At 44.9% G+C, this 20,436-nt stretch overlaps 1 protein-coding gene across 1 annotated transcript; it reads left to right on the top strand.

Annotated features, from left to right (window-relative positions):
- Positions 1-733: 733 nt before the first annotated feature.
- LOC144265388 (uncharacterized) lies at positions 734-19,021 on the top strand. The gene is given in 5 exon segments (XM_077818032.1): positions 734-1,048; positions 1,638-1,725; positions 16,976-17,353; positions 18,218-18,390; positions 18,392-19,021. Coding segments are annotated over 5 exon segments (1,584 nt in total).
- The last annotated feature ends 1,415 nt before the right edge of the window (positions 19,022-20,436 follow it).

Genomic DNA, 20,436 nt, shown 5'->3' with positions numbered 1-20,436 from the left:
AAGGGGATGCCTGAGTCTCCTGGGACACATGGCAGCCTGCACGAATGTAGTCAGGCATGCGAGAATGGGGCTCAGACCCCTTCAAGCGTGGCTCGCACAGATATACCGACCAGGGCGCGATAGGCTGGACTCGGCAGTGATGGTGCCAGGACACATACTTGAGACCTACAGTGGTTGCTCAACCTCAGATGGTATGTGAAGGTGTCCCCTTCAACAGCGCACCATCCTCCTTTTCCCTAGTAATGGACGTGTCAGATTTGGGTTGGGGGCAGACCTGGGAGATCTCTGAACAAAGGGCCTGTGGTCACAGGACAAGCTCTCCTTTCATATCAATTACAGGGAACTGAGAGCAGTGCGACTAGCATGCTAAACTTTCCAGTCCCAGCTGGACAAACCGTGGCAGTGATGACGGACAAAACCACTGCTATTTTTTACATCAACAAGCAGGGTGGAGCCCATTCCTTCCCCCTATGTTGAGAAGCCCGCCAGCTATGGGAGTTGTGCATAGCCCACTCCATTCACCTGGAGGTGTCCTATCTCCCAGGAGCGCAGAACGAGCTGGCGGATCACCTCAGCAGACCATTCTGCAACCACAAATGGTCTGTCTGTCCAGATGTTCTTCACCCCATCTTCCAAAGGTGGGGATTTCCCCAGGTCGACCTGTTCACCACCTGGAGCAATAGGAAGTGCCCAAATGTTCTGCTCCTCCCAGAAACACAGCCCAGATTCAATCATGGATGCGTTTCTGCTACCTTGGGGAGACAGCCTCATGTATGTGTTCCCACTGGTCCCACTCGTATACAAGATGCTGCTCAAGATCTGCAGGGACAAAGTGGAGGTGATTCTGCTGGCCCCAGCGTGGCCCCCGTCAACACTGGTACACCACACTTCTAGAGCTGTCAGTGGACACCCCGATCGTGCTACCACTCTGAACCGATCTGATCACTCAGGACCACGGCCGCCTCCACCACCCAGACCTCCAGTCCCTCCACTTCACGGCCTGGAAGCTTCATGGTTAAACCCCATGGAGCTCCTATGTTCGGAGCTGGTAAGAGAGGTTCTACTCGGCAGCAGGCAACCTTCCACCAGGGCTACTTATCTAGCCAAGTGGAAGAGATTCACTTGCTTGTGTGCCCGGCAACACACCTCCACTCCAGGCATCTATACCACTCATCCTGGAGTATCTTCTGCATCTCAAACAGCAGGGCCTAGCTGCGACATCCATCAAGGTGCACCTTTCTGGTATCTCAGCCTTCCACCCGGGAACGTCTGGATGCTCCATGTTCGCTAATCCCATGGTAGGCCGTTTCCTCAAGGGCTTGGAATGCCTATATCCACAGATTAGGCGACCGGTTCCTGCAAGGGACCTTAACCTGGTCCTCACCAGGCTCCTGGAGCCCCCTTTTGAACCACTGGCAACTTGCTCCCTGCTCTATTTGTCATGAAAGGGGTCCTTCCTGGTAGCCATCACATCAGCCAGGCAGACATCTGAATTAAAGGCTCTGATCTCCGGCCCACCCTACACAGTCTTTCACAAGGACAAGGCGCAGCTCAGGCCTCACCCAGCCTTCCTCCCCAAAGTAGTGTCACAATTCTACACTGGTCAAGACATTTTTCTATCCGTCTTCTATCCTAAGCCTCACACCAGTACCCAAGAGCAGACGCTGCACTCACTGGATGTTCGGAGAACACTAGCATTCTACATCGAGCGCACAAAACCATTCAGTAAGTCAAACCAACTATTCGTGGCAGTAGCAGCCCAGATGAAAGGACTCCCGGTCTCATCTCGAAGAATGTCTTCCTGGATCACATCCTGCATCTGCAAATACTATAACTTAGCCCAGGTCCCAGTCCCAACTCTTATGGCACATTCCACAAGGGCACAAGCCTTGTCAGCAGCATTCCTGGCGTAGGTCCCTATACAAGAGATCTGCAGGGTAGCAACTTGGTCATTGGTGTGTATGTTTACCTCTCACAATGCCAGAGTTTGGCAACCTTTGGCACGCAGCCCATCAGGGTAATCCATTGGCAGGCCGCGAGACTTTTTGTTTACATTGACTGTCCGCAGGCACAGCCCCCCTGCAGCTCCCAGTGGCTGCAGTTTGCCGTTCCTGGCCAATGGGAGCTGCGGGAAGCGGCGGGCTGAGTGCTGTCATAGCTGTCACACCGCTTGACAATTTCTCCCTCCCTCCCAAAGCAAAAAACACTGTGTAGAGCAAATAAAATCTATTTACTACTCCTTGATCTCCACAGCCCGATGTGGTGTTTTTACACACTTCCTGTAAGTGCAGATTCCTGCTTTTTCAGAGTCTGGGATATGGTGGCTAATATATCAGTAAATATTTCTGAAGTGCCTATCACCATAATATCAAGTAGATGTGGTAGTAAGCAGCTAATACAACAACTCCTCAGAACCAGGAATCTCTTCCAAAGCTGTGAGCTTCTAAACAAGGTTTGAAATCTAGAAGCCTGTGTTCATTGGCTGAGCCTTCATCAGGGGGCGGGGCTATCAAGGAGGCCAGGGCTTTATAAAGCAGTGAGCAAGCAACCAGGGAGCTTTGCGAACAGGGGCCGCTAACAGGGAGGTTGGAGAGGGAGTGTGGAAGGGGAGTGGGAAGGGGGCGAGGTACACTTGCCATTCTTTAAAACCTTTACACTAAACTATAATCAAAACTCCCTGATTTAAACAAAAACCCTATCATTAACTTAGGTAACTGTAGGAGAAAATGCAGGCAGAAGCCCAGCAGCAAAGTGGGGGCTATCCTGTTTATTGTACTCAGTGTAGCACATTTGATTACCTGCCCTATGGGCGGGTGGCGTATGTGTGCATTCAGTGCAAGAAGCTCCTGGCCCTCAGAGACCGTATACAGGCTTTGGAAGCCAGGGTGGCGGAACTGGAGGAGCTAAAGGAGGCAGAGAGGTATGTTGATGAGGCTTTCCGAGACACTGTAGATGTGTCCCACCTCTGGTCGGACAGCCCCTGCGCTGTTAAGGAGGATGAAAAGCCCAGAGAAGGAGAGCAGTCAACGGGAACAGAGGGAAACCTTCCCATCGTTGGGACCCTCCTTCCAGATGATGTTGGGGTATCCTCTCGCACTGACGTTACCTCTCTGTGGGAGGGAACTCCAGTCATTAGGAAAAGGCAGGTGTTAGTAATGGGAGATTTGATCATTAGAAACATAGATAGATGGGTCTGTGATGATCGGGAGAATCGTATGGTGACTTGCCTGCCTGGTGCGAAGGTTGCGGATCTCTCGAGGCATCTAGATAGACTTATGTGTAGTGCTGGGGAGGAGCTGGTGGTTGTGGTACATGTAGGTATCAATGACATAGGAAAGGGTAGGAGAGATGTCTTGGAGGCCAAATTTAGGCTGCTAGGAAAGAGAATGAAATGCCGGACCTCTATGGTGGCATTCTCAGAAATGCTTCCAGTTCCACGCGCAGGGGCAGGTAGGCAGGCAGAGCTTCAGAGTCTCAATGCGTGGATGAGACGATGGTGTAGAGAAGGGGGATTTAGATTTATTAGGAACTGGGGAAACTTTTGGTATAGGGAGAGCCTATACAGGAAGGATGGGCTCCACCTAAACCAAAGTGGATCCAGACAGCTGGCAGTTAACATTAAAAAGGTTGCAGAGCAGTTTTTAAACTAAGAGATGGGGGAAAGCCGATTGCTGCAGAGGTGCACGTGGATCGGACAGAGACTTCTCTTAGAGGAGAGTCTATTGATAGAGATTCTCTAGGTTTTAGTCAGGAGGAGAGGATGAAGAGGATAAAGTATGGGCAAGATCAGACGAGAAACATTCACATAAAGAATCTGACACATCAGAAAAGGGCAGACAAATAAACAGTTACAAGTGTTTGAAGTGCTTATACACAAATGCTAGAAGTCTAAATAATAAGATGGGTGAACCAGAGTGCCTCGTGTTAAAGGAGGATATTGATATAATAGGCATCACAGAAACCTGGTGGAGTGAGGACAATCAATGGGACACAATCATTTCGGGGTACAAAATATATCAGAAGGACAGAACAGGTCATGCAGGGGAGAAGGGGGAGTGGCACTATATGTGAAAGAAACTGCAGAATCAAGTGAAATAAAAATCTTAAATGAATCCACATGTTCCATAGAATCTCTATGGATAGTAATTCCATGATCTAATAAGAATATAACAGTAGGGATCTATTATCGACCCACCTGACCAGCACAGTGATAGTGACGATGAAATACTAAGGGAGATTAGAGAGGCTATCAAAAGAAAGAACTCAATAATAGTGGGGGATTTCCAGTTATCCCCATATTAATTGGGTACATGTCACCTCAGGATGAAATGCAGAGACAAAATTTCTCAATACTTTAAATGACTGCTTCTTGGAGCAGCTGGTACAGGAACCCACAAGGGGAGAAGCAACTCTTGATCTAGTCTTGAGTGGAGCGCAGGATCTGGTCCAAGAGGTAACTATAACAGGACCGCTTGGAAATAGTGACCATAATATAATAACATTTAACATTCCTGTGGTGGGAAGAACACCTCAACAGCCCAACACTGTGGCATTTAATTTCAGAAAGGGGAACTATGCAAAAATGAGGAGGTTAGTTAAACAGAAATTAAAAGGTACAGTGATAAGAGTGAAATCCCTGCAAGCTGCGTGGACACTTTTCAAAGACACCATAACAGAGGCTCAACTTAAATGTATACCCCAAATTAAAAAACACAGTAAAAGAACTAAAAAAGAGCCACCGTGGCTTAACAACCATGTAAAAGAAGCAGTGAGAGATAAAAAGGCATCTTTTAAAAAGTGGAAGTCAAATCCTAATGAGGTAAATAGAAAGGAGCATAAACACTGCCAAATTAAATGTAAAAATGTAATAAGAAAAGTCAAAAAAGAGTTTGAAGAACAGCTAGCCAAAAACTCAAAAGGTAATAACAAAATGTTTTTTTTACGTACATCAGAAGCAGGAAGCCTGCTAAACAACCAGTGGGGCCCCTGAAAGATCGAGATACAAAAGGAGCACTTAAAGACGATAAAGTCATTGCAGGGAAACTAAATGAATTCTTTACTTCAGGCTTCATGGCTGAGGATGTTAGGGAGATTCCCAAACCTGAGCTGTCTTTTGTAGGTGACAAATCTGAGGAATTGTCACAGATCGAAGTGACACTAGAGGAGGTTTTGGAATTAATTGAGAAACTTAGCAGTAACAAGTCACCGGGACCAGATGGCATTCACCCAAGAGTTCTAAAAGAACTCAAATGTGAAATTGTGAAACTATTAACTATGGTTTATAACCTGTCCTTTAAATCAGCTACTGTACCCAATGACCAGAACATAGCTAAAGTAATGCCGATATTTAAGAAGGGCTCTAGAGGTGATCCTGGCAATTACAGACCAATAAGTCTAACATCAGTACCGGGCAAATTAGTTGAAACAACAGTAAAGAGTAAAATTGTCAGACACATACAAGAACATAAAATTGTTGCAGAAAAGTCAACATGGTTTCTGTAAAGGGAGATCATGTCTTACTAATCTATTAGAGGTCTTTGAGGGGGTCAACAAACATGTGGACAAGGGGGATCCAGTGGACATAGTGCACTTAGATTTCCAGAAAGCCTTTGACAAGGTCCCTCACCAAAGGCTCTTACGTAAATTAAGTTGTCATGGGATAAGAGGGAAGATCCTTTAATGGATTGAGAACTGGTTAAAAGACAGGGAACAAAGGGTAGGAATAAATGGTAAATTTTCAGAATGGAGAGGGGTAACTAGTGGTGTTCCCCAAAGGTCAGTCCAAGGACCAATCCTATTCAAGCTATTCATAAATGATCTGGAGAAAGGGGTAAACAGCGAGGTGGCAAAGTTTGCAGATGATACTAAACTGCTCAAGATAGTTGAGACCAAAGCAGACTGTGAAGAACTTCAAAAAGATCTCACAAAACTAAGTGATTGGGCAACAAAATGGCAAATGAAATTTAATGTGGATAAATGTAAAGTAATGCACATTGGAAAAAATAACCCCAATTATACATACAATATGATGGGGGCTAATTTAGCTACAGCTAATCAGGAGAAAGATCTTGGCGTCATCGTCGATAGTTCTCTGAAGATGTCCACGCAGTGTGCAGCAGCAGTCAAAAAAGCAAACGGGATGTTAGGAATAATTAAAAAAGGGATAGAGAGTAAGACATACAATATCTTTTTGCCCTTATATAAATCCATGGTACGCCCACATCTTGAATACTGCGTACAGATGTGGTCCCCTCATCTCAAAAAAGATATACTGGCATTAAAAAAGGTTTGGAAAAGGGCAACTAAAATGATTAGGGGTTTGGAATGGGTCCCATATGAGGAGAGATTAAAGAGGCTAGGACTTTTCAGCTTGGAAAAGCGAAGACTAAGGGGAGGATATGATAGAGGTATATAAAATCATGAGTGGTGTGGAGAAAGTGAAAAGGAAAAGTTCTTTACTTGTTCCCATAATACAAGAACTAGGGGCCACCAAATGAAATTAATGGGTAGCAGGTTTAAAACAAATAAAAGGAAGTTCTTCTTCACTCAGTGCACAGTCAACCTGTGGAACTCCTTGCCTGAGGAGATTGTGAAGGCTAGGACTGTAACAGGGTTTAAAAGAGAACTGGATAAATTCATGGAGGTTAAGTCCATTAATGGCAATTAGCCAGGATGGGTAAGGAATGGTGTCCCTAGCCTCTGTTTGTCAGAGGGTGGAGATGGATGGCAGGAGAGAGATCACTAGATCATTACCTGTTAGGTTCATTCCCTTTGGGGCACCTGGCATTGGCCACTGTCAGTAGACAGGATACTGGGCTGGATGGAGCTTTGGTCTGACCCAGTATGGTCATTCTTATGTTCTTATGTACTGTATTTAGCAGCTATAATATTTCCTCCTATAAATGGCACTCCGCTCTGTGTGAGATATTCTCCCCTCTCCTTTGTTTAAAGGCTCAGATATTGCAATCATTTGCAATCACTTTTGACACCTGAAAGTTCAGTCCCTAATCCGGAAGAATACCTGGATAATATTGCCAGTTTCATGCTTCAGAGTCACCTTGTACTCCACTCTGTAAAAGTAGGAGTCTTTCTGCTAGGTAAAAGCCTTTGCTGTGAAGAGACTCTTTCTCAGTGTCCTAGTTTATGCACAAAGACTCATTCAGAAGCAGAGAAACAGTTTGAGAATTATTGCATCACTCTTGGCCAATGTTTTTCCTTGGAAAAGGACATGGTTTGATAATGCTCCATGGATTGGACATTATTTGAAAGTGGTTTAAGTTTTTATTTAAAAAACAGAACAAGCTGCACCCTTATTTATCCCCTAACAAAACTGTTACAGCAGACCATGATCAAAAGGCTCAACTATTGTAACTCCCTTTTAGTGGGGCTTTCCCTATACTTTCAGCTTGCTTTGAATGTAGCAGCATATTTGTTCACTGGCTTCAGCAACCATGATCATACTTTCACCCCATGTTCTCTACATTGTCCACTCATAAATTGACACCAAATTGAATATTTGTTGTTGTTTTATATAAAAAGAGCATTCAACAATATTACTCCCAGCTAATACGATAGATTCAAGTTCTCCTCCTTGGGTCTTTGCCTGGTGCATATCATAGTTTCTTTTTTTAAACCAGTTCTGAAGTAAGAGTGGCTAAAGATTACAAAATCTTCACTCTTACTATGATGTTGTTAACTCTACACCAGAGTTCAAGATCTGGTAAAGAACTTCTCTTTAAAATGGTCTTAAAACCAGAACTCATTTGTTTTTAATTTAAAAGATTCAGGCCTTTTTTTTTTTAAATTGCAAGTGTCATAAATATAAAGGGAAGGGTAAACCCCTTGAAATCCCTCCTGGCCAGGGGAAAGCTCCTCTCACCTGTAAAGGGTTAAGAAGCTAAAGGTAACCTCGCTGGCACCTGACCAAGATGACCAATGAGGAGACAAGATACTTTCAAAAGCTGGGAGGAGGGAGAGAAACAAAGGGTCTGTGTCTGTTTGTAGTCGTCTTGGCCGGGGATAGACCAGGAATGGAGTCTTAGAACTTTTAGTAAGTAATCTAGCTAGGTATGTGTTAGATTATGATTTCTTTAAATGGCTGAGAAAAGAATTGTGCTGAACAGAATAACTATTTCTGTCTGTGTATCTTTTTTGTAACTTAAGGTTTTGCCTAGAGGGGTTCTCTATGTTTTTGAATCTAATTACCCTGTAAGATATCTACCATCCTGATTTTACAGGGGGGATTTCTTTATTTCTATTCACTTCTATTTTTTATTAAAAGTCTTCTTGTAAAAAACTGAATGCTTTTTCATTGTTCTCAGATCCAAGGGTTTGGGTCTGTGGTCACCTATGCAAATTGGTGAGGCTTTTTATCCAACATTTCCCAGGAAACTGGGGGTGCAAGTGTTGGGAGGATTGTTCATTGTTCTTAAGATCCAAGGGTCTGGGTCTGTAGTCACCTAGGCAAATTGGTGAGGCTTTTTACCAAACCTTGTCCAGGAAGTGGGGTGCAGGGTTTTGGGAAGTATTTTGGGGGGAAAGACGCGTCCAAACAGCTCTTCCCCAGTAACCAGTATTAGTTTGGTGGTGGTAGCGGCCAGTCCAAGGATAATGGGTGTAATATTTTGTACCTTGGGGAAGTTTTGACCTAAGCTGGTAAAGATAAGCTTAGGAGGTTTTTTCATGCAGGTCCCCACATCTGTACCCTAGAGTTCAGAGTGGGGGAGGAACCTTGACATGGTGGCATAGTGGTGGGATTAACCTGAAATCATTTTGAGATCCAGTTGAGATTTTTTGAACTAGAAATACAGATTTTAAAAAGGAATTTTTTTTTTCCTGTGGAAAGGAAGTCCAGAAAGCAGCTTTGAAACTGAAAGCAGCTTGGCTTTTCTCTGCTTTGTGGCCAAGCAGAGACAAAAGGGGATTATCTTTGTGAATTGCAGGTTTTCTTTGCCTGGAGGCAGGGTACTTAACTCCTGCAGGGAAATTCACAGTCTTCCAACCCAGAGTTTTTTTTTCTTTTCTTCCTAAAAGTAAATAGGGGGGGTGTGCTCTACCCATTTGCCTGGAGACAAAAGTGGCAGAGTTTTTTTTTTAGGATTTTGATTTTTTTGTTTTACAAGGAGCACAGGTTTGAAAAGGAATTTTTTTTTCTTTGGGCTGGGTAAGCAGGTTTCCAAGTAGTTGGAGGTTTTTTGCTTTAATTTGGGCCCAAAGCAGAGACAAGGGAATTGTCTTTTTCTGTAGGCTGACAATCACTATCAGAGAATAGGTATTCTATTCCAGCACAGCAAAATTTTACAGCCAAGTTTTGTTTGTTTATTTCTAAACCTCGGGTGTAAAGTTAGTTAAAAACAGAGAGGTTAGAATGGCAAAATCCGCGGCTCGACTACAGCTCGAATTAGCCAAATTTCAGGCTGAGGAAAGACAAAGGGAACATGAAAGACAGATAGAACTCATGTGGCTGAAGAAGGAACAAGAAAGGGAGGCAGAACAACACCAAGTGGCTGCTCACAGGAGAGCTATGGAAGCGAGGGACAAAGAACTGGAGGAGATGGAAAAAGAGAGGAAGTATGTGGAGGAGATGGAGAAGATAAAGGCTCAGCAGAATATCCCAACAAACCCTAGTAATCCTTCTCCAAGTACCACTTCCCATCCCAGAAAGTTCCCCACCTACAAGGCAGGCGATGATACTGAGGCCTTCCTAGAAAACTTCGAAAGGGCCTGCCTTGGGTACAACATCTCTACTGACCAATACATGGTAGAGCTGAGGCCGCAGCTCAGTGGACCCTTAGCTGAGGTGGCAGCTGAAATGCCTAAAGAACACATGAACAAGTATGAACTGTTTAAATCCAAGGCGAGAGTCAGAATGGGGATAACACCCGAGCAGTCTCGTCGGAGGTTCAGAGCCCTAAGGTGGAAACCAGACATGTCATTTACCCGACATGCCTACCACATTGTGAAACATTGGGATGCCTGGATATCAGGAGCAAGTGTTGAATCTCCAGTAAATTTGCCCTTCCTAATGCAAATGGAACAATTCTTAGAGGGTGTTCCTGAGGAAATAGAAAGATACATCCTAGATGGGAAACCCAAAACTGTAATCGAGGCAGGAGAGATTGGAGCCAGATGGGTGGAGGTGGCAGAGAAGAAGAAAACTGGTCGCAGTTGGAGCGGAGACCAGAAGGGACCACCCCAGACCACACCCTATTACCGGGGGCCGCCCAAAGCCCCACCTACCTCCCAAAGAACCCTCCAGACCCCTTATCGCCCACCACCTCGTTCTCCAGCAACCCTCCTCGCCCCAGTGACCCGTCAGCTGGACGATGTTTTAAGTGTAACGAGCTGGGGCATGTAAAGGCCAACTGCCCCAAGAACCCCAACAGATTACAGTTCATTGCACCGGAATCACACCAAAGGTCCACAGGCCCAGATACCTCCCAGATACCCTTGGAGCGGAGGGAAACTGTGAGTGTGGGCGGGAAGAAGGTCACCGCGTGGAGGGACACCGGAGCACAAGTGTCAGCTATCCATGCTTCCTTAGTGGACCCCAATTTAATCAACCCAGAGATCCAAGTGACGATTCAACCCTTCAAGTCCAACTCTTTCAATTTGCCTACAGCCAAGTTGCCTGTCCAGTACAAGGGCTGGTCAGGAATGTGGACTTTTGCAGTCTATGATGATTATCCCATCCCCATGCTGTTGGGGGAAGACTTGGCCAATCATGTGAAGCAGGCCAGGAGGGTGGGAATGGTCACCCGCAGCCAGGCTAAACAAGCCATGAGGCCTAGCTCTGTTCCGGAAACTTCTATCAGGACCCAGTCAGAGGTGATGGACCCGGACCCCAGGCCAATGTCTGCAACAGCAGTAGTGGATCCAGTCCCAGAGACCCAGACGGAACCAGCCAAACAACCAACACCAGACCCCGTGCCAGCACTGAATCCAGTACTTGCAACCTCAACACCAGAGGGCCCCACTGAACCTGAACTGGCAGCAGCCGATAACCCTACACAAGAGGCTCAGCCGGAGCCTGAATCCCAACATAGTGCACCAGTGGAGAGCGGTTCACAGTCAACAGAAACAGCTCCATCCCCTATATCGCTTCCAGAGGGACCAAGCCTAGGTCCACAATCCAATGAGGAACTGATGTCCCCAGCATCAAGGGAACAGTTCCAGACCGAACAGGAAGCAGATGAAAGCCTCCAGAGAGCTTGGACGGCGGCACGGAGCAACCCACCGCCTCTCAGCTCTTCTAATCGATCCAGGTTTTTTGTAGAAAGAGGACTTTTATACAAGGAAACTCTTTCTAGTGGACACCAGGAAGACTGGCATCCTCAGAGACAGTTGGTAGTTCCAACTAAATACCGGGCCAAGCTCTTGAGCTTAGCCCATGATCACCCTAGTGGCCATGCTGGGGTGAACAGGACCAAAGACCGTTTGGGGGGATCATTCCACTGGGAGGGAATGGGCAAGGATGTTTCTACCTATGTCCAGTCTTGTGAGGTGTGCCAAAGAGTGGGAAAACCCCAAGACCAGGTCAAAGCCCCCCTCCAGCCACTCCCCATCATTGAAGTTCCATTTCAACGAGTAGCTGTGGATATTCTGGGTCCTTTTCCGAAAAAGACACCCAGAGGAAAGCAGTACATACTGACTTTCATGGATTTTGCCACCCGATGGCCGGAAGCAGTAGCTCTAAGCAACACCAGGGCTAAAAGTGTGTGCCAGGCACTAGCAGACATTTTTGCCAGGGTAGGTTGGCCCTCCGACATCCTCACAGATGCAGGGACTAATTTCCTGGCAGGAACTATGAAAAACCTTTGGGAAGCTCATGGGGTAAATCACTTGGTTGCCACTCCTTACCACCATCAAACAAATGGCATGGTGGAGAAGTTTAATGGAACTTTGGGGGCCATGATACGTAAATTTGTAAATGAGCACTCCAATGATTGGGACCTAGTGTTGCAGCAGTTGCTCTTTGCCTACAGAGCTGTACCACATCCCAGTTTAGGGTTTTCCCCATTTGAACTTGTATATGGCCGTGAGGTTAAGGGGCCATTGCAGTTGGTGAAGCAGCAATGGGAGGGATTTACACCTTCTCCAGGAACTAACATTCTGGACTTTGTAACCAACCTACAAAACACCCTCCGAACCTCTTTAGCCCTTGCTAGAGAAAACTTACAGGATGCTCAAAAAGAGCAAAAAGCCTGGTATGATAAACATGCCAGAGAGCGTTCCTTCAAAGTAGGAGACCAGGTCATGGTCTTAAGGGCGCTCCAGGCCCATAAAATGGAAGCATCGTGGGAAGGGCCATTCACGGTCCAGGAGCGCCTGGGAGCTGTTAATTATCTCAGCATTCCCCACCTCCAACCGGAAGCCTAAGGTGTACCATATTAATTCTCTAAAGCCCTTTTATTCCAGAGAATTAAAGGTTTGTCAGTTTACAGCCCATTGAGGAGACGACGCTGAGTGGCCTAAAGGTGTCTACTACGAAGGGAAAAGTGCTGGTGGTGTGGAAGAGGTGAACCTCTCCATGACCCTTGGGCGTATGCAGCGACAGCAGATCCAGGAGCTGTGCACTAGCTACGCGCCAACGTTCTCAGCCACCCCAGGACTGACTGAACGGGCATACCACTCCATTGACACAGGTAATGCTCACCCAATTAGGGTCCAGCCTTACCGGGTGTCTCCTCAAGCTAAAACTGCTATAGAACGGGAGATCCAGGATATGTTACAGATGGGTGTAATCCGCCCCTCTGAAAGTGCATGGGCATCTCCAGTGGTTCTAGTTCCCAAACCAGATGGGGAAATACGTTTTTGCGTGGACTACCGTAAGCTAAATGCTGTAACTCGCCCAGACAACTATCCAATGCCACGCACAGATGAACTATTAGAGAAACTGGGACGGGCCCAGTTCATCTCTACCTTGGACTTAACCAAGGGGTGCTGGCAGGTACCGCTAGATGAATCTGCCAAGGAAAGGTCAGCCTTCATCACACATCTCGGGCTGTATGAATTTAATGTACTCCCTTTCGGGCTGCGAAATGCACCCGCCACTTTCCAAAGACTTGTAGATGGTCTCCTGGCGGGATTAGGAGAATATGCAGTCGCCTACCTTGATGACGTGGCCATATTTTCGGATTCCTGGGCAGACCACCTGGAACATCTACACAAAGTCCTTGAGCGCATAAGGGAGGCAGGACTAACTGTTAAGGCTAAGAAGTGTCAAATAGGCCTAAACAGAGTGACTTACCTTGGACACCAGGTGGGTCAAGGAACTATCAGCCCCCTACAGGCCAAAGTGGATGCTATCCAAAAGTGGCCTGTCCCAAAGTCAAAGAAACAAGTTCAATCCTTCTTAGGCTTGGCCGATTATTACAGACGATTTGTACCGCACTACAGCCAAATCGCTGCCCCACTGACAGACCTAACCAAAAAGAAACAGCCAAATGCTGTTCAGTGGACCGGAAAGTGTCAGAAGGCCTTTAACAAGCTTAAAGCGACACTCATGTCTGACCCTGTACTAAGGGCCCCAGACTTTGACAAACCGTTCCTAGTAACCACAGATGCATCCGAGTGTGGTGTGGGAGCAGTTTTAATGCAGAAAGGACCTGATCAAGAATTCCACCCTGTAGTGTTTCTCAGCAAAAAACTGTCTGAGAGGGAAAGCAACTGGTCAGTCACTGAAAAAGAATGTTATGCCATTGTCTACGCTCTGGAAAAGCTACACCCATATGTTTGGGGACGGCGTTTCCACCTGCAAACTGACCATGCTGCACTAAAGTGGCTTCACACCGTCAAAGAAACTAACAAAAAACTTCTTCGGTGGAGTTTAGCTCTCCAAGATTTTGATTTCGACATCCAACACATCTCAGGAGCTTCTAACAAAGTGGCTGATGCACTCTCCCGTGAAAGTTTCCCAGAATCAACTGGTTAAAATCGTCCTTGAGATGTGGAAAATATTGTTAGTCTTTATGTACTTGGTAGTATATTTAGAGATGCATGTGTCTTATTAACTCTGTTTTTCCTAGAGCTCCAGGAAGAAATCCCAGCCAGTGTTTCACCCTAGCTGAGATTTGGGGGGCGTGTCATAAATATAAAGGGAAGGGTAAACCCCTTTGAAATCCCTCCTGGCCAGGGGAAAGCTCCGCTCACCTGTAAAGGGTTAAGAAGCTAAAAGTAACCTCGCTGGCACCTGACCAAAATGACCAATGAGGAGACAAGATACTTTCAAAAGCTGGGAGGAGGCAGAGAAACAAAGGGTCTGTGTGTCTGTCTATATGCTGGTTTCTGCCGGGGATAGACCAGGAATGGAGTCTTAGAACTTTTAGTAAGTAATCTAGCTAGGTATGTGTTAGATTATGATTTCTTTAAATGGCTGAGAAAAGAATTGTGCTGAACAGAATAACTATTTCTGTCTGTGTATCTTTTTTGTAACTTCAGGTTTTTCCTAGAGGGGTTCTCTATGTTTTTGAATCTAATTACCCTGTAAGATATCTACCATCCTGATTTTACAGGGGGGATTTCTTTATTTCTATTTACTTCTATTTTTTATTAAAAGTCTTCTTGTAAAAAACTGAATGCTTTTTCATTGTTCTCAGATCCAAGGGTTTGGGTCTGTGGTCACCTATGCAAATTGGTGAGGCTTTTTATCCAACATTTCCCAGGAAAGGGGGGGTGCAAGTGTTGGGAGGATTGTTCATTGTTCTTAAGATCCAAGGGTCTGGGTCTGTAGTCACCTAGGCAAATTGGTGAGGCTTTTTACCAAACCTTGTCCAGGAAGTGGGGTGCAGGGTTTTGGGAAGTATTTTGGGGGGAAAGACGCGTCCAAACAGCTCTTCCCCAGTAACCAGTATTAGTTTGGTGGTGGTAGCGGCCAGTCCAAGGACAACGGGGGGGAATATTTTGTACCTTGGGGAAGTTTTGACCTAAGCTGGTAAAGATAAGCTTAGGAGGTTTTTTCATGCAGGTCCCCACATCTGTACCCTAGAGTTCAGAGTGGGGGAGGAACCTTGACAGCAAGTATATGCTATTTTAATCCAGTACATGCCAATCACAGCACAACTAAAGCATATGCATGCTGAAAGGTATTGTGCTGCCAGGCCAGCAAAAACATTACCATGTGAAAAAATTCTGTGCATGAAATTCTCTAATTAACTGCTCCTAGCACCAGTCTCTAAACCCAACGACATAGGTCTTAAATGGAAAAATATCGTCTACTGGCAACTACCAAAGTAAGAAAGAGAAATAAAAATGCAACTAGATTAACTCTATAGAAAACATCACTAGTTTGGCACTAAATGTCATTACATGGTAGACTCATATGAAATAAATATCTTCTCTCACATAGCCCAAAACTTTTACTTTGTTATAAAAATTGATGTATCCTGGTCACGTGAACAACAGAGGGTATGATGTATCATGGGGATAGGCCAGTGGTTCTCAAACTTTTGTACTGGTGACCCCTTTCACATAGCAAGCATCTGAATGCGACCCCCCCTTATAAACTGAAAAAACTTTTTTACATTTAACACTATTATAAATGCTGGAGGATAACATAAGAACATAAGAGTGGCCCGACTGGGTCAGTCCAAAGGTCCATCCAGCCCAGTATCATGTCTTCCAACAGTGACCAGTGCCAGGTGCCCCAGAGGGAATGAACAGAACAGGTAATCATCAAGTGATCCATCCCCTGTTGCTCATTCCCAACTTCTGGCAAATAGAAGTTAGGGACACCATTCCTGCCCATCCTGGCTAACAGCCATTGATGGACCTATCCTCTATGAGTTTATCTAGTTCTTTTTAAAATCCTGTTATGGTCTTGGCCTTCACAACATCCTCTGGCAAGGAGTTCCACAGGTTGACCGTGCGTTGTGTGAAGAAATACTTCCTTTGATTTGTTTTAAACCTGCTGCCTATTTTCATTTGGTCATTTCATTTCATTCAGTTCTTGTGTTAAGAGTGGTAAACAACTCTTCCTTATTTATTTTCTCTATGCCAGTCACATTTTATAGACCTCAATCATATCTCCCCTTAGCCATCTCTTTTCCAAGCTGAAAAGTCCCAGTCTGATTAATCTCTCCTCATACGGAAGCCATTCCATCCCTCTAGTAATTTTTGTTGCCCTTTTCTGAACCTTTTCCAATTCCAATATATCTTTTTTGAGATGGGGTGACCACATCTGCACACAGTATTCAAGAGGTGGGCGTACCATGGATTAATATAGAGGCAACATGATATTTTCTGATCTATTATCTATCCCTTTCTTAATTATTCCCAGCATCCTGTTAGCTTTTTTGACTGCCTCTGCACACTGAGTGGATGTTTTCAGAGAACTATCCACAATGACTCCAAGATCTCTTTCTTGAGTGGTAACAGATAAATTAGACGCCATCATTTTATATGTATAGTTGGGATTATGCTTTCCAATGGGCATTACTTTGCATTTATCAGCATTAAATTTCATCTGCCATTTTGTTGCCCAGTCACCCAGTTTTGAGAGATCCTTTTGTAGCTCTTCGCAGTCTACCTGGGTCTTAACTACCTTTAGTAATTTTGTATCATCTGCAAATTTTGCCATCTCACTGTTTAACCCTTTTTCCAGATCATTTATGAATATGTTGAATAGGACTGGTCCCAGAACAGACCTCTGGGAGACACCACGATTTACCTCTCTCCATTCTGAAAACTGACCAGTTATACCTACCCTTTGTTTCCTATCTTTTATCTGGTTACCAATCAATGAGAGCACCTTCCCTCTTATCCCGTGACAGCTTACTTTGCATAAGAGCCTTCGGTGAGGGACCTTGTCAAAGGCTTTCTGAAAATCTAAGTACACTATATCCACTGGATCCCCTTGGTCCACATGCTTGTTGACACCCTCAAAGAATTCTAGTAGATTGGTGAGGCATGATTTCCGTTTACTAAAACCATGTTGACGCCTCCTGAGTCATCTGGAAGATGCTTTTGTGGCACACAGGTTATACAGGGGATGGCCATGCAGATGTGGTTCCCAGTGATGCAGGTGATAGAGTCATGCCAGCTGTTGTTGCTTACTCAAAAAACAAAGAGGTTGTTGGTTTGACAGCAAAACAAAGTAGAGGAAGAAATATTGCAAACACAGTAGTGAAAATAAAGAAGATTCTTGGGAGAAGCTCTGGTGACCCACAAGCTGAGAAATATATTGCAGAAAGCAAATGTCCAGTCACTGAGAAGAATGGAAAACTCCAGTATGAAACAGATAACAAACTTGTTTGCCCGGAAGAAGTTGCAAAACTCATATTCAGTAAAATGAAAGAAATTGCTCAGTCTGCTTTGGATTCCAATGTCAATGATGTGGTTATTACTGCCAGGGCCAGTGCAAGGATATTTTGCGCCCTAGGCAAAACTTATACCTTGCGCCGCCCTTCCCCTTTCCCCATTCTCCCCTCCCCCTGGACTCACAGACCAATTGACAGAAATTATTAGCGAAATGATGTAGCAGCAATTGCCAGAGTCTTATATCTGAAACAACTCAACAAAAATAGTTAGCCTCAGTCGACAACCTCCGAAAACTAGTAAACTTAGCATTATAAACAGCCTGTCAGAACGGGTAACGGCTGCGCGTGACAAGAAAAATGACATCATTGCCACTTTGTACCGTAGTGAAGCAGTGCGCTTATCCCACCCACCCCCGACACTCTCCCCAGAACACAGCCCTCCCCAGAGCCCCCCGGCACACAACCCCTGGGCCTCTCCCCGGAGCCTGGCAAGGCACACGGTGTCCCTCCCACCTACCCCCAAAACCCAAACCAGCACACTCCGCCTCACTCCACAGCCCCCTCCTCAGCCGGCTTGGCCCGCTGGTCCTCCACCTCCCCCCCAAAGTCTATCCCAGCACACAAAGAGCCCTCCCAGCCAGGCATACAACCCACCCCCCGCTTCACAGCGCCCAGCCAGACATGCAGCCCCCTTCAACCTCCCTCCGCTTTCTCCCTCCCCAGCACACAGCCCCCTCCTGCCCCCGCCTTTCCTCCCCCCCCGGCACAGGGCTGGCACCTGCAGGGAGAGAAGTGGGGGGAGAGTGATCAGCATGGGGGGGGTGACCCCAAGCCCACCTCCCCTCCGCCCGGCCGCCTTCCACCTGCGAGCTCGTCGCCGCTTATCCTGCCGGAGCCCTTTTTGGTGCCCCCAAATCTTGGCGCCCTAGGCGGCTGTCTAGTTTGCCTCATGATTACACCAGCCCTGACTGTACCATTTGAGTTTGGAGAGAACCAGAAAAATGCCCTTGGGCAAGTAGCTTGGGCAGCTGGATTTAATGTTCTGAGATTAATTCATGAGTCATCTGCACCTCTCTTTGCATATGGAATTGGACAAGATTCACCCACTGGGAAAAGCAATGTGTTGGTTTTTAAGCTTGAATGGAGCATCGCTTTCTGTGACAGTTATAGAAGTAAATAGGGGTATATATCGTGTTCTTGCCACGAACACAGACGATAGTATAGCTGGTGTCTGTTTCACAGAAGACTTAGTACAACATTTAGCTTCTGAATTTCAGAGATCTTATAAAGATGATACAAGAGGAAATTTCAGAGCTATGATGAACCTAATGAACAGCACTGATGTTGCAAAACACTCTTTGTCAACCTTGGGAAGTGCAAACTGTTATGTCAACTCATTATATTATGTTCATGGATTTTTGACTCCCTTTCCATTTTGTCTCTTGTATACAGGCAATGGGTACTTTACTACTTTTCAACATCTTTTACTTCTTGATTTCCCAATTATTGTTCCCATGTTCACGGAAGCCAAATGTAGTTCTCACTACATGTACCCAGAATGTGGTAGCCTTTTCCCACTTTCCACAGCCATCAGGCAAAGCAGTTGTGCATTGCTTACAGGGGACACCCTCGTATGTAGTGATACACTCCCTGAAGACAAGAACCCATGTGTGATTGGTGCAATTTTTACAAACTGGCTAGTCAACCCTGACCTTCTTGAATTGAAATCAGTCACTTTTCCTAGGTGGACTGCCTACCATGGCTAATGAGTTCTACCTGCCCAGAACAATCTGGTTACAAGGTGTCAGACCACCCATCTTTAACACTCTCATTTTTCAATTCAGAACACCTTTGCCAAGAGAAGGCAAGAGGTCGGAGTTTAGCTGTGAGAGGCTAATATATTTTGCTAGCTGCATGAGGCATTTTCTAGGGAGTGAGAGCTCCTCCTCAAACCCACTTTGACCATGACAGCTTGCTAGGAGGGTCTTTAATAAATCTGAAAAAAACGAATTATGAAGTACTAGCTACCAAAGAGGCACTGCTGATGCCTTTTGTGTGACTCATAATAATAGGTAGCAGAAGGAGACCGGGAGATAACTTGTCAGAAAGGCTAGTGTATGCTAAATAGAATAGGAAAGATATAAAATTCTAAGGTGGTGGAAGGAAGTCTGGCAACAAAAATCTGTCTGATAAAGCCTCTGCATATGATAGAAAAGTTTTAATGTGGTTAAAATTTAATTTCATGGCTATACTGAGCTTCCAAATGGACTCAGAACATGAAATATAATTGTTGGTACGTGATACTTTATCTATGCTCCAATTTTTTCTCAACTGAAAGGTTTTATGCAGCTGATGATTCTGTGCCTGAAGATAAATGTAACTAATAGCAACAGGGAGATCCTGGGTTTCATATTACTGGACTATAATATGTACCTTTCTTATAACTTAATCATTCCATTTACTGCCACAAGGATCTTAACAACCAAAAATAAAAGGAGTACTTGTGGCACCTTAGAGACTAACAAATTTATAAAGTACTCCTTTTCTTTTTGCGAATACAGACTAACACAGCAGCTACTCTGAAACCAAAAATAAAATGATTCCCTCTTCTTCACAGGTAGAAGCATAATATATTTCCTCCCCTCCAAAATGTAGAAAACTGTCTTAAATATAATATACTTTCAGCTATATTTTCTATGGAAATATGCCTAAATGCCTGATCTGAAATATTTTTAAACAGTTACATTCTTCAGGAATTTTTTAACCTCAGTTTAATTATAGGCTGAAAAAGTTTACCATGATCTGATATTTATTTTCCAAAAAGTCACACTCAATATATACTGACATATTGAAAAGATGATGGGTGAAATTCATCCCTATATAGAAAGCTAACACAAGGCCTATGAAGGAATTAAATTTATAAATTATATTTAATCTGATAGTTGGATGATCTTTACTTGTGGTCTTAAAATATCATACCACCTTCTTGGACATGGCATGTCACAAATACTTTCCCTCATGGCTCTGTATAACAAACGGTATCTTATCACTTTGTTTCATATTTCATTAGTAGTTTTTATGCTGTAAGAGCCACATCCTGGTTTTGTTTAAAATTGATGGGAATTCTGCCTTTAACTTCAGTGGGACCAGGATTTGGTCTTTATGCAACATCACTCTCCTG

The sequence above is a fragment of the Eretmochelys imbricata genome, chromosome 5 (genome assembly GCF_965152235.1).
Source record: "Eretmochelys imbricata isolate rEreImb1 chromosome 5, rEreImb1.hap1, whole genome shotgun sequence".
NCBI classification, from domain to species: Eukaryota; Metazoa; Chordata; order Testudines; family Cheloniidae; genus Eretmochelys; species Eretmochelys imbricata.
The sequence above is the reverse complement of the archived record's forward strand: the minus strand, read 5'-3'. Positions and strand labels throughout refer to the sequence as shown.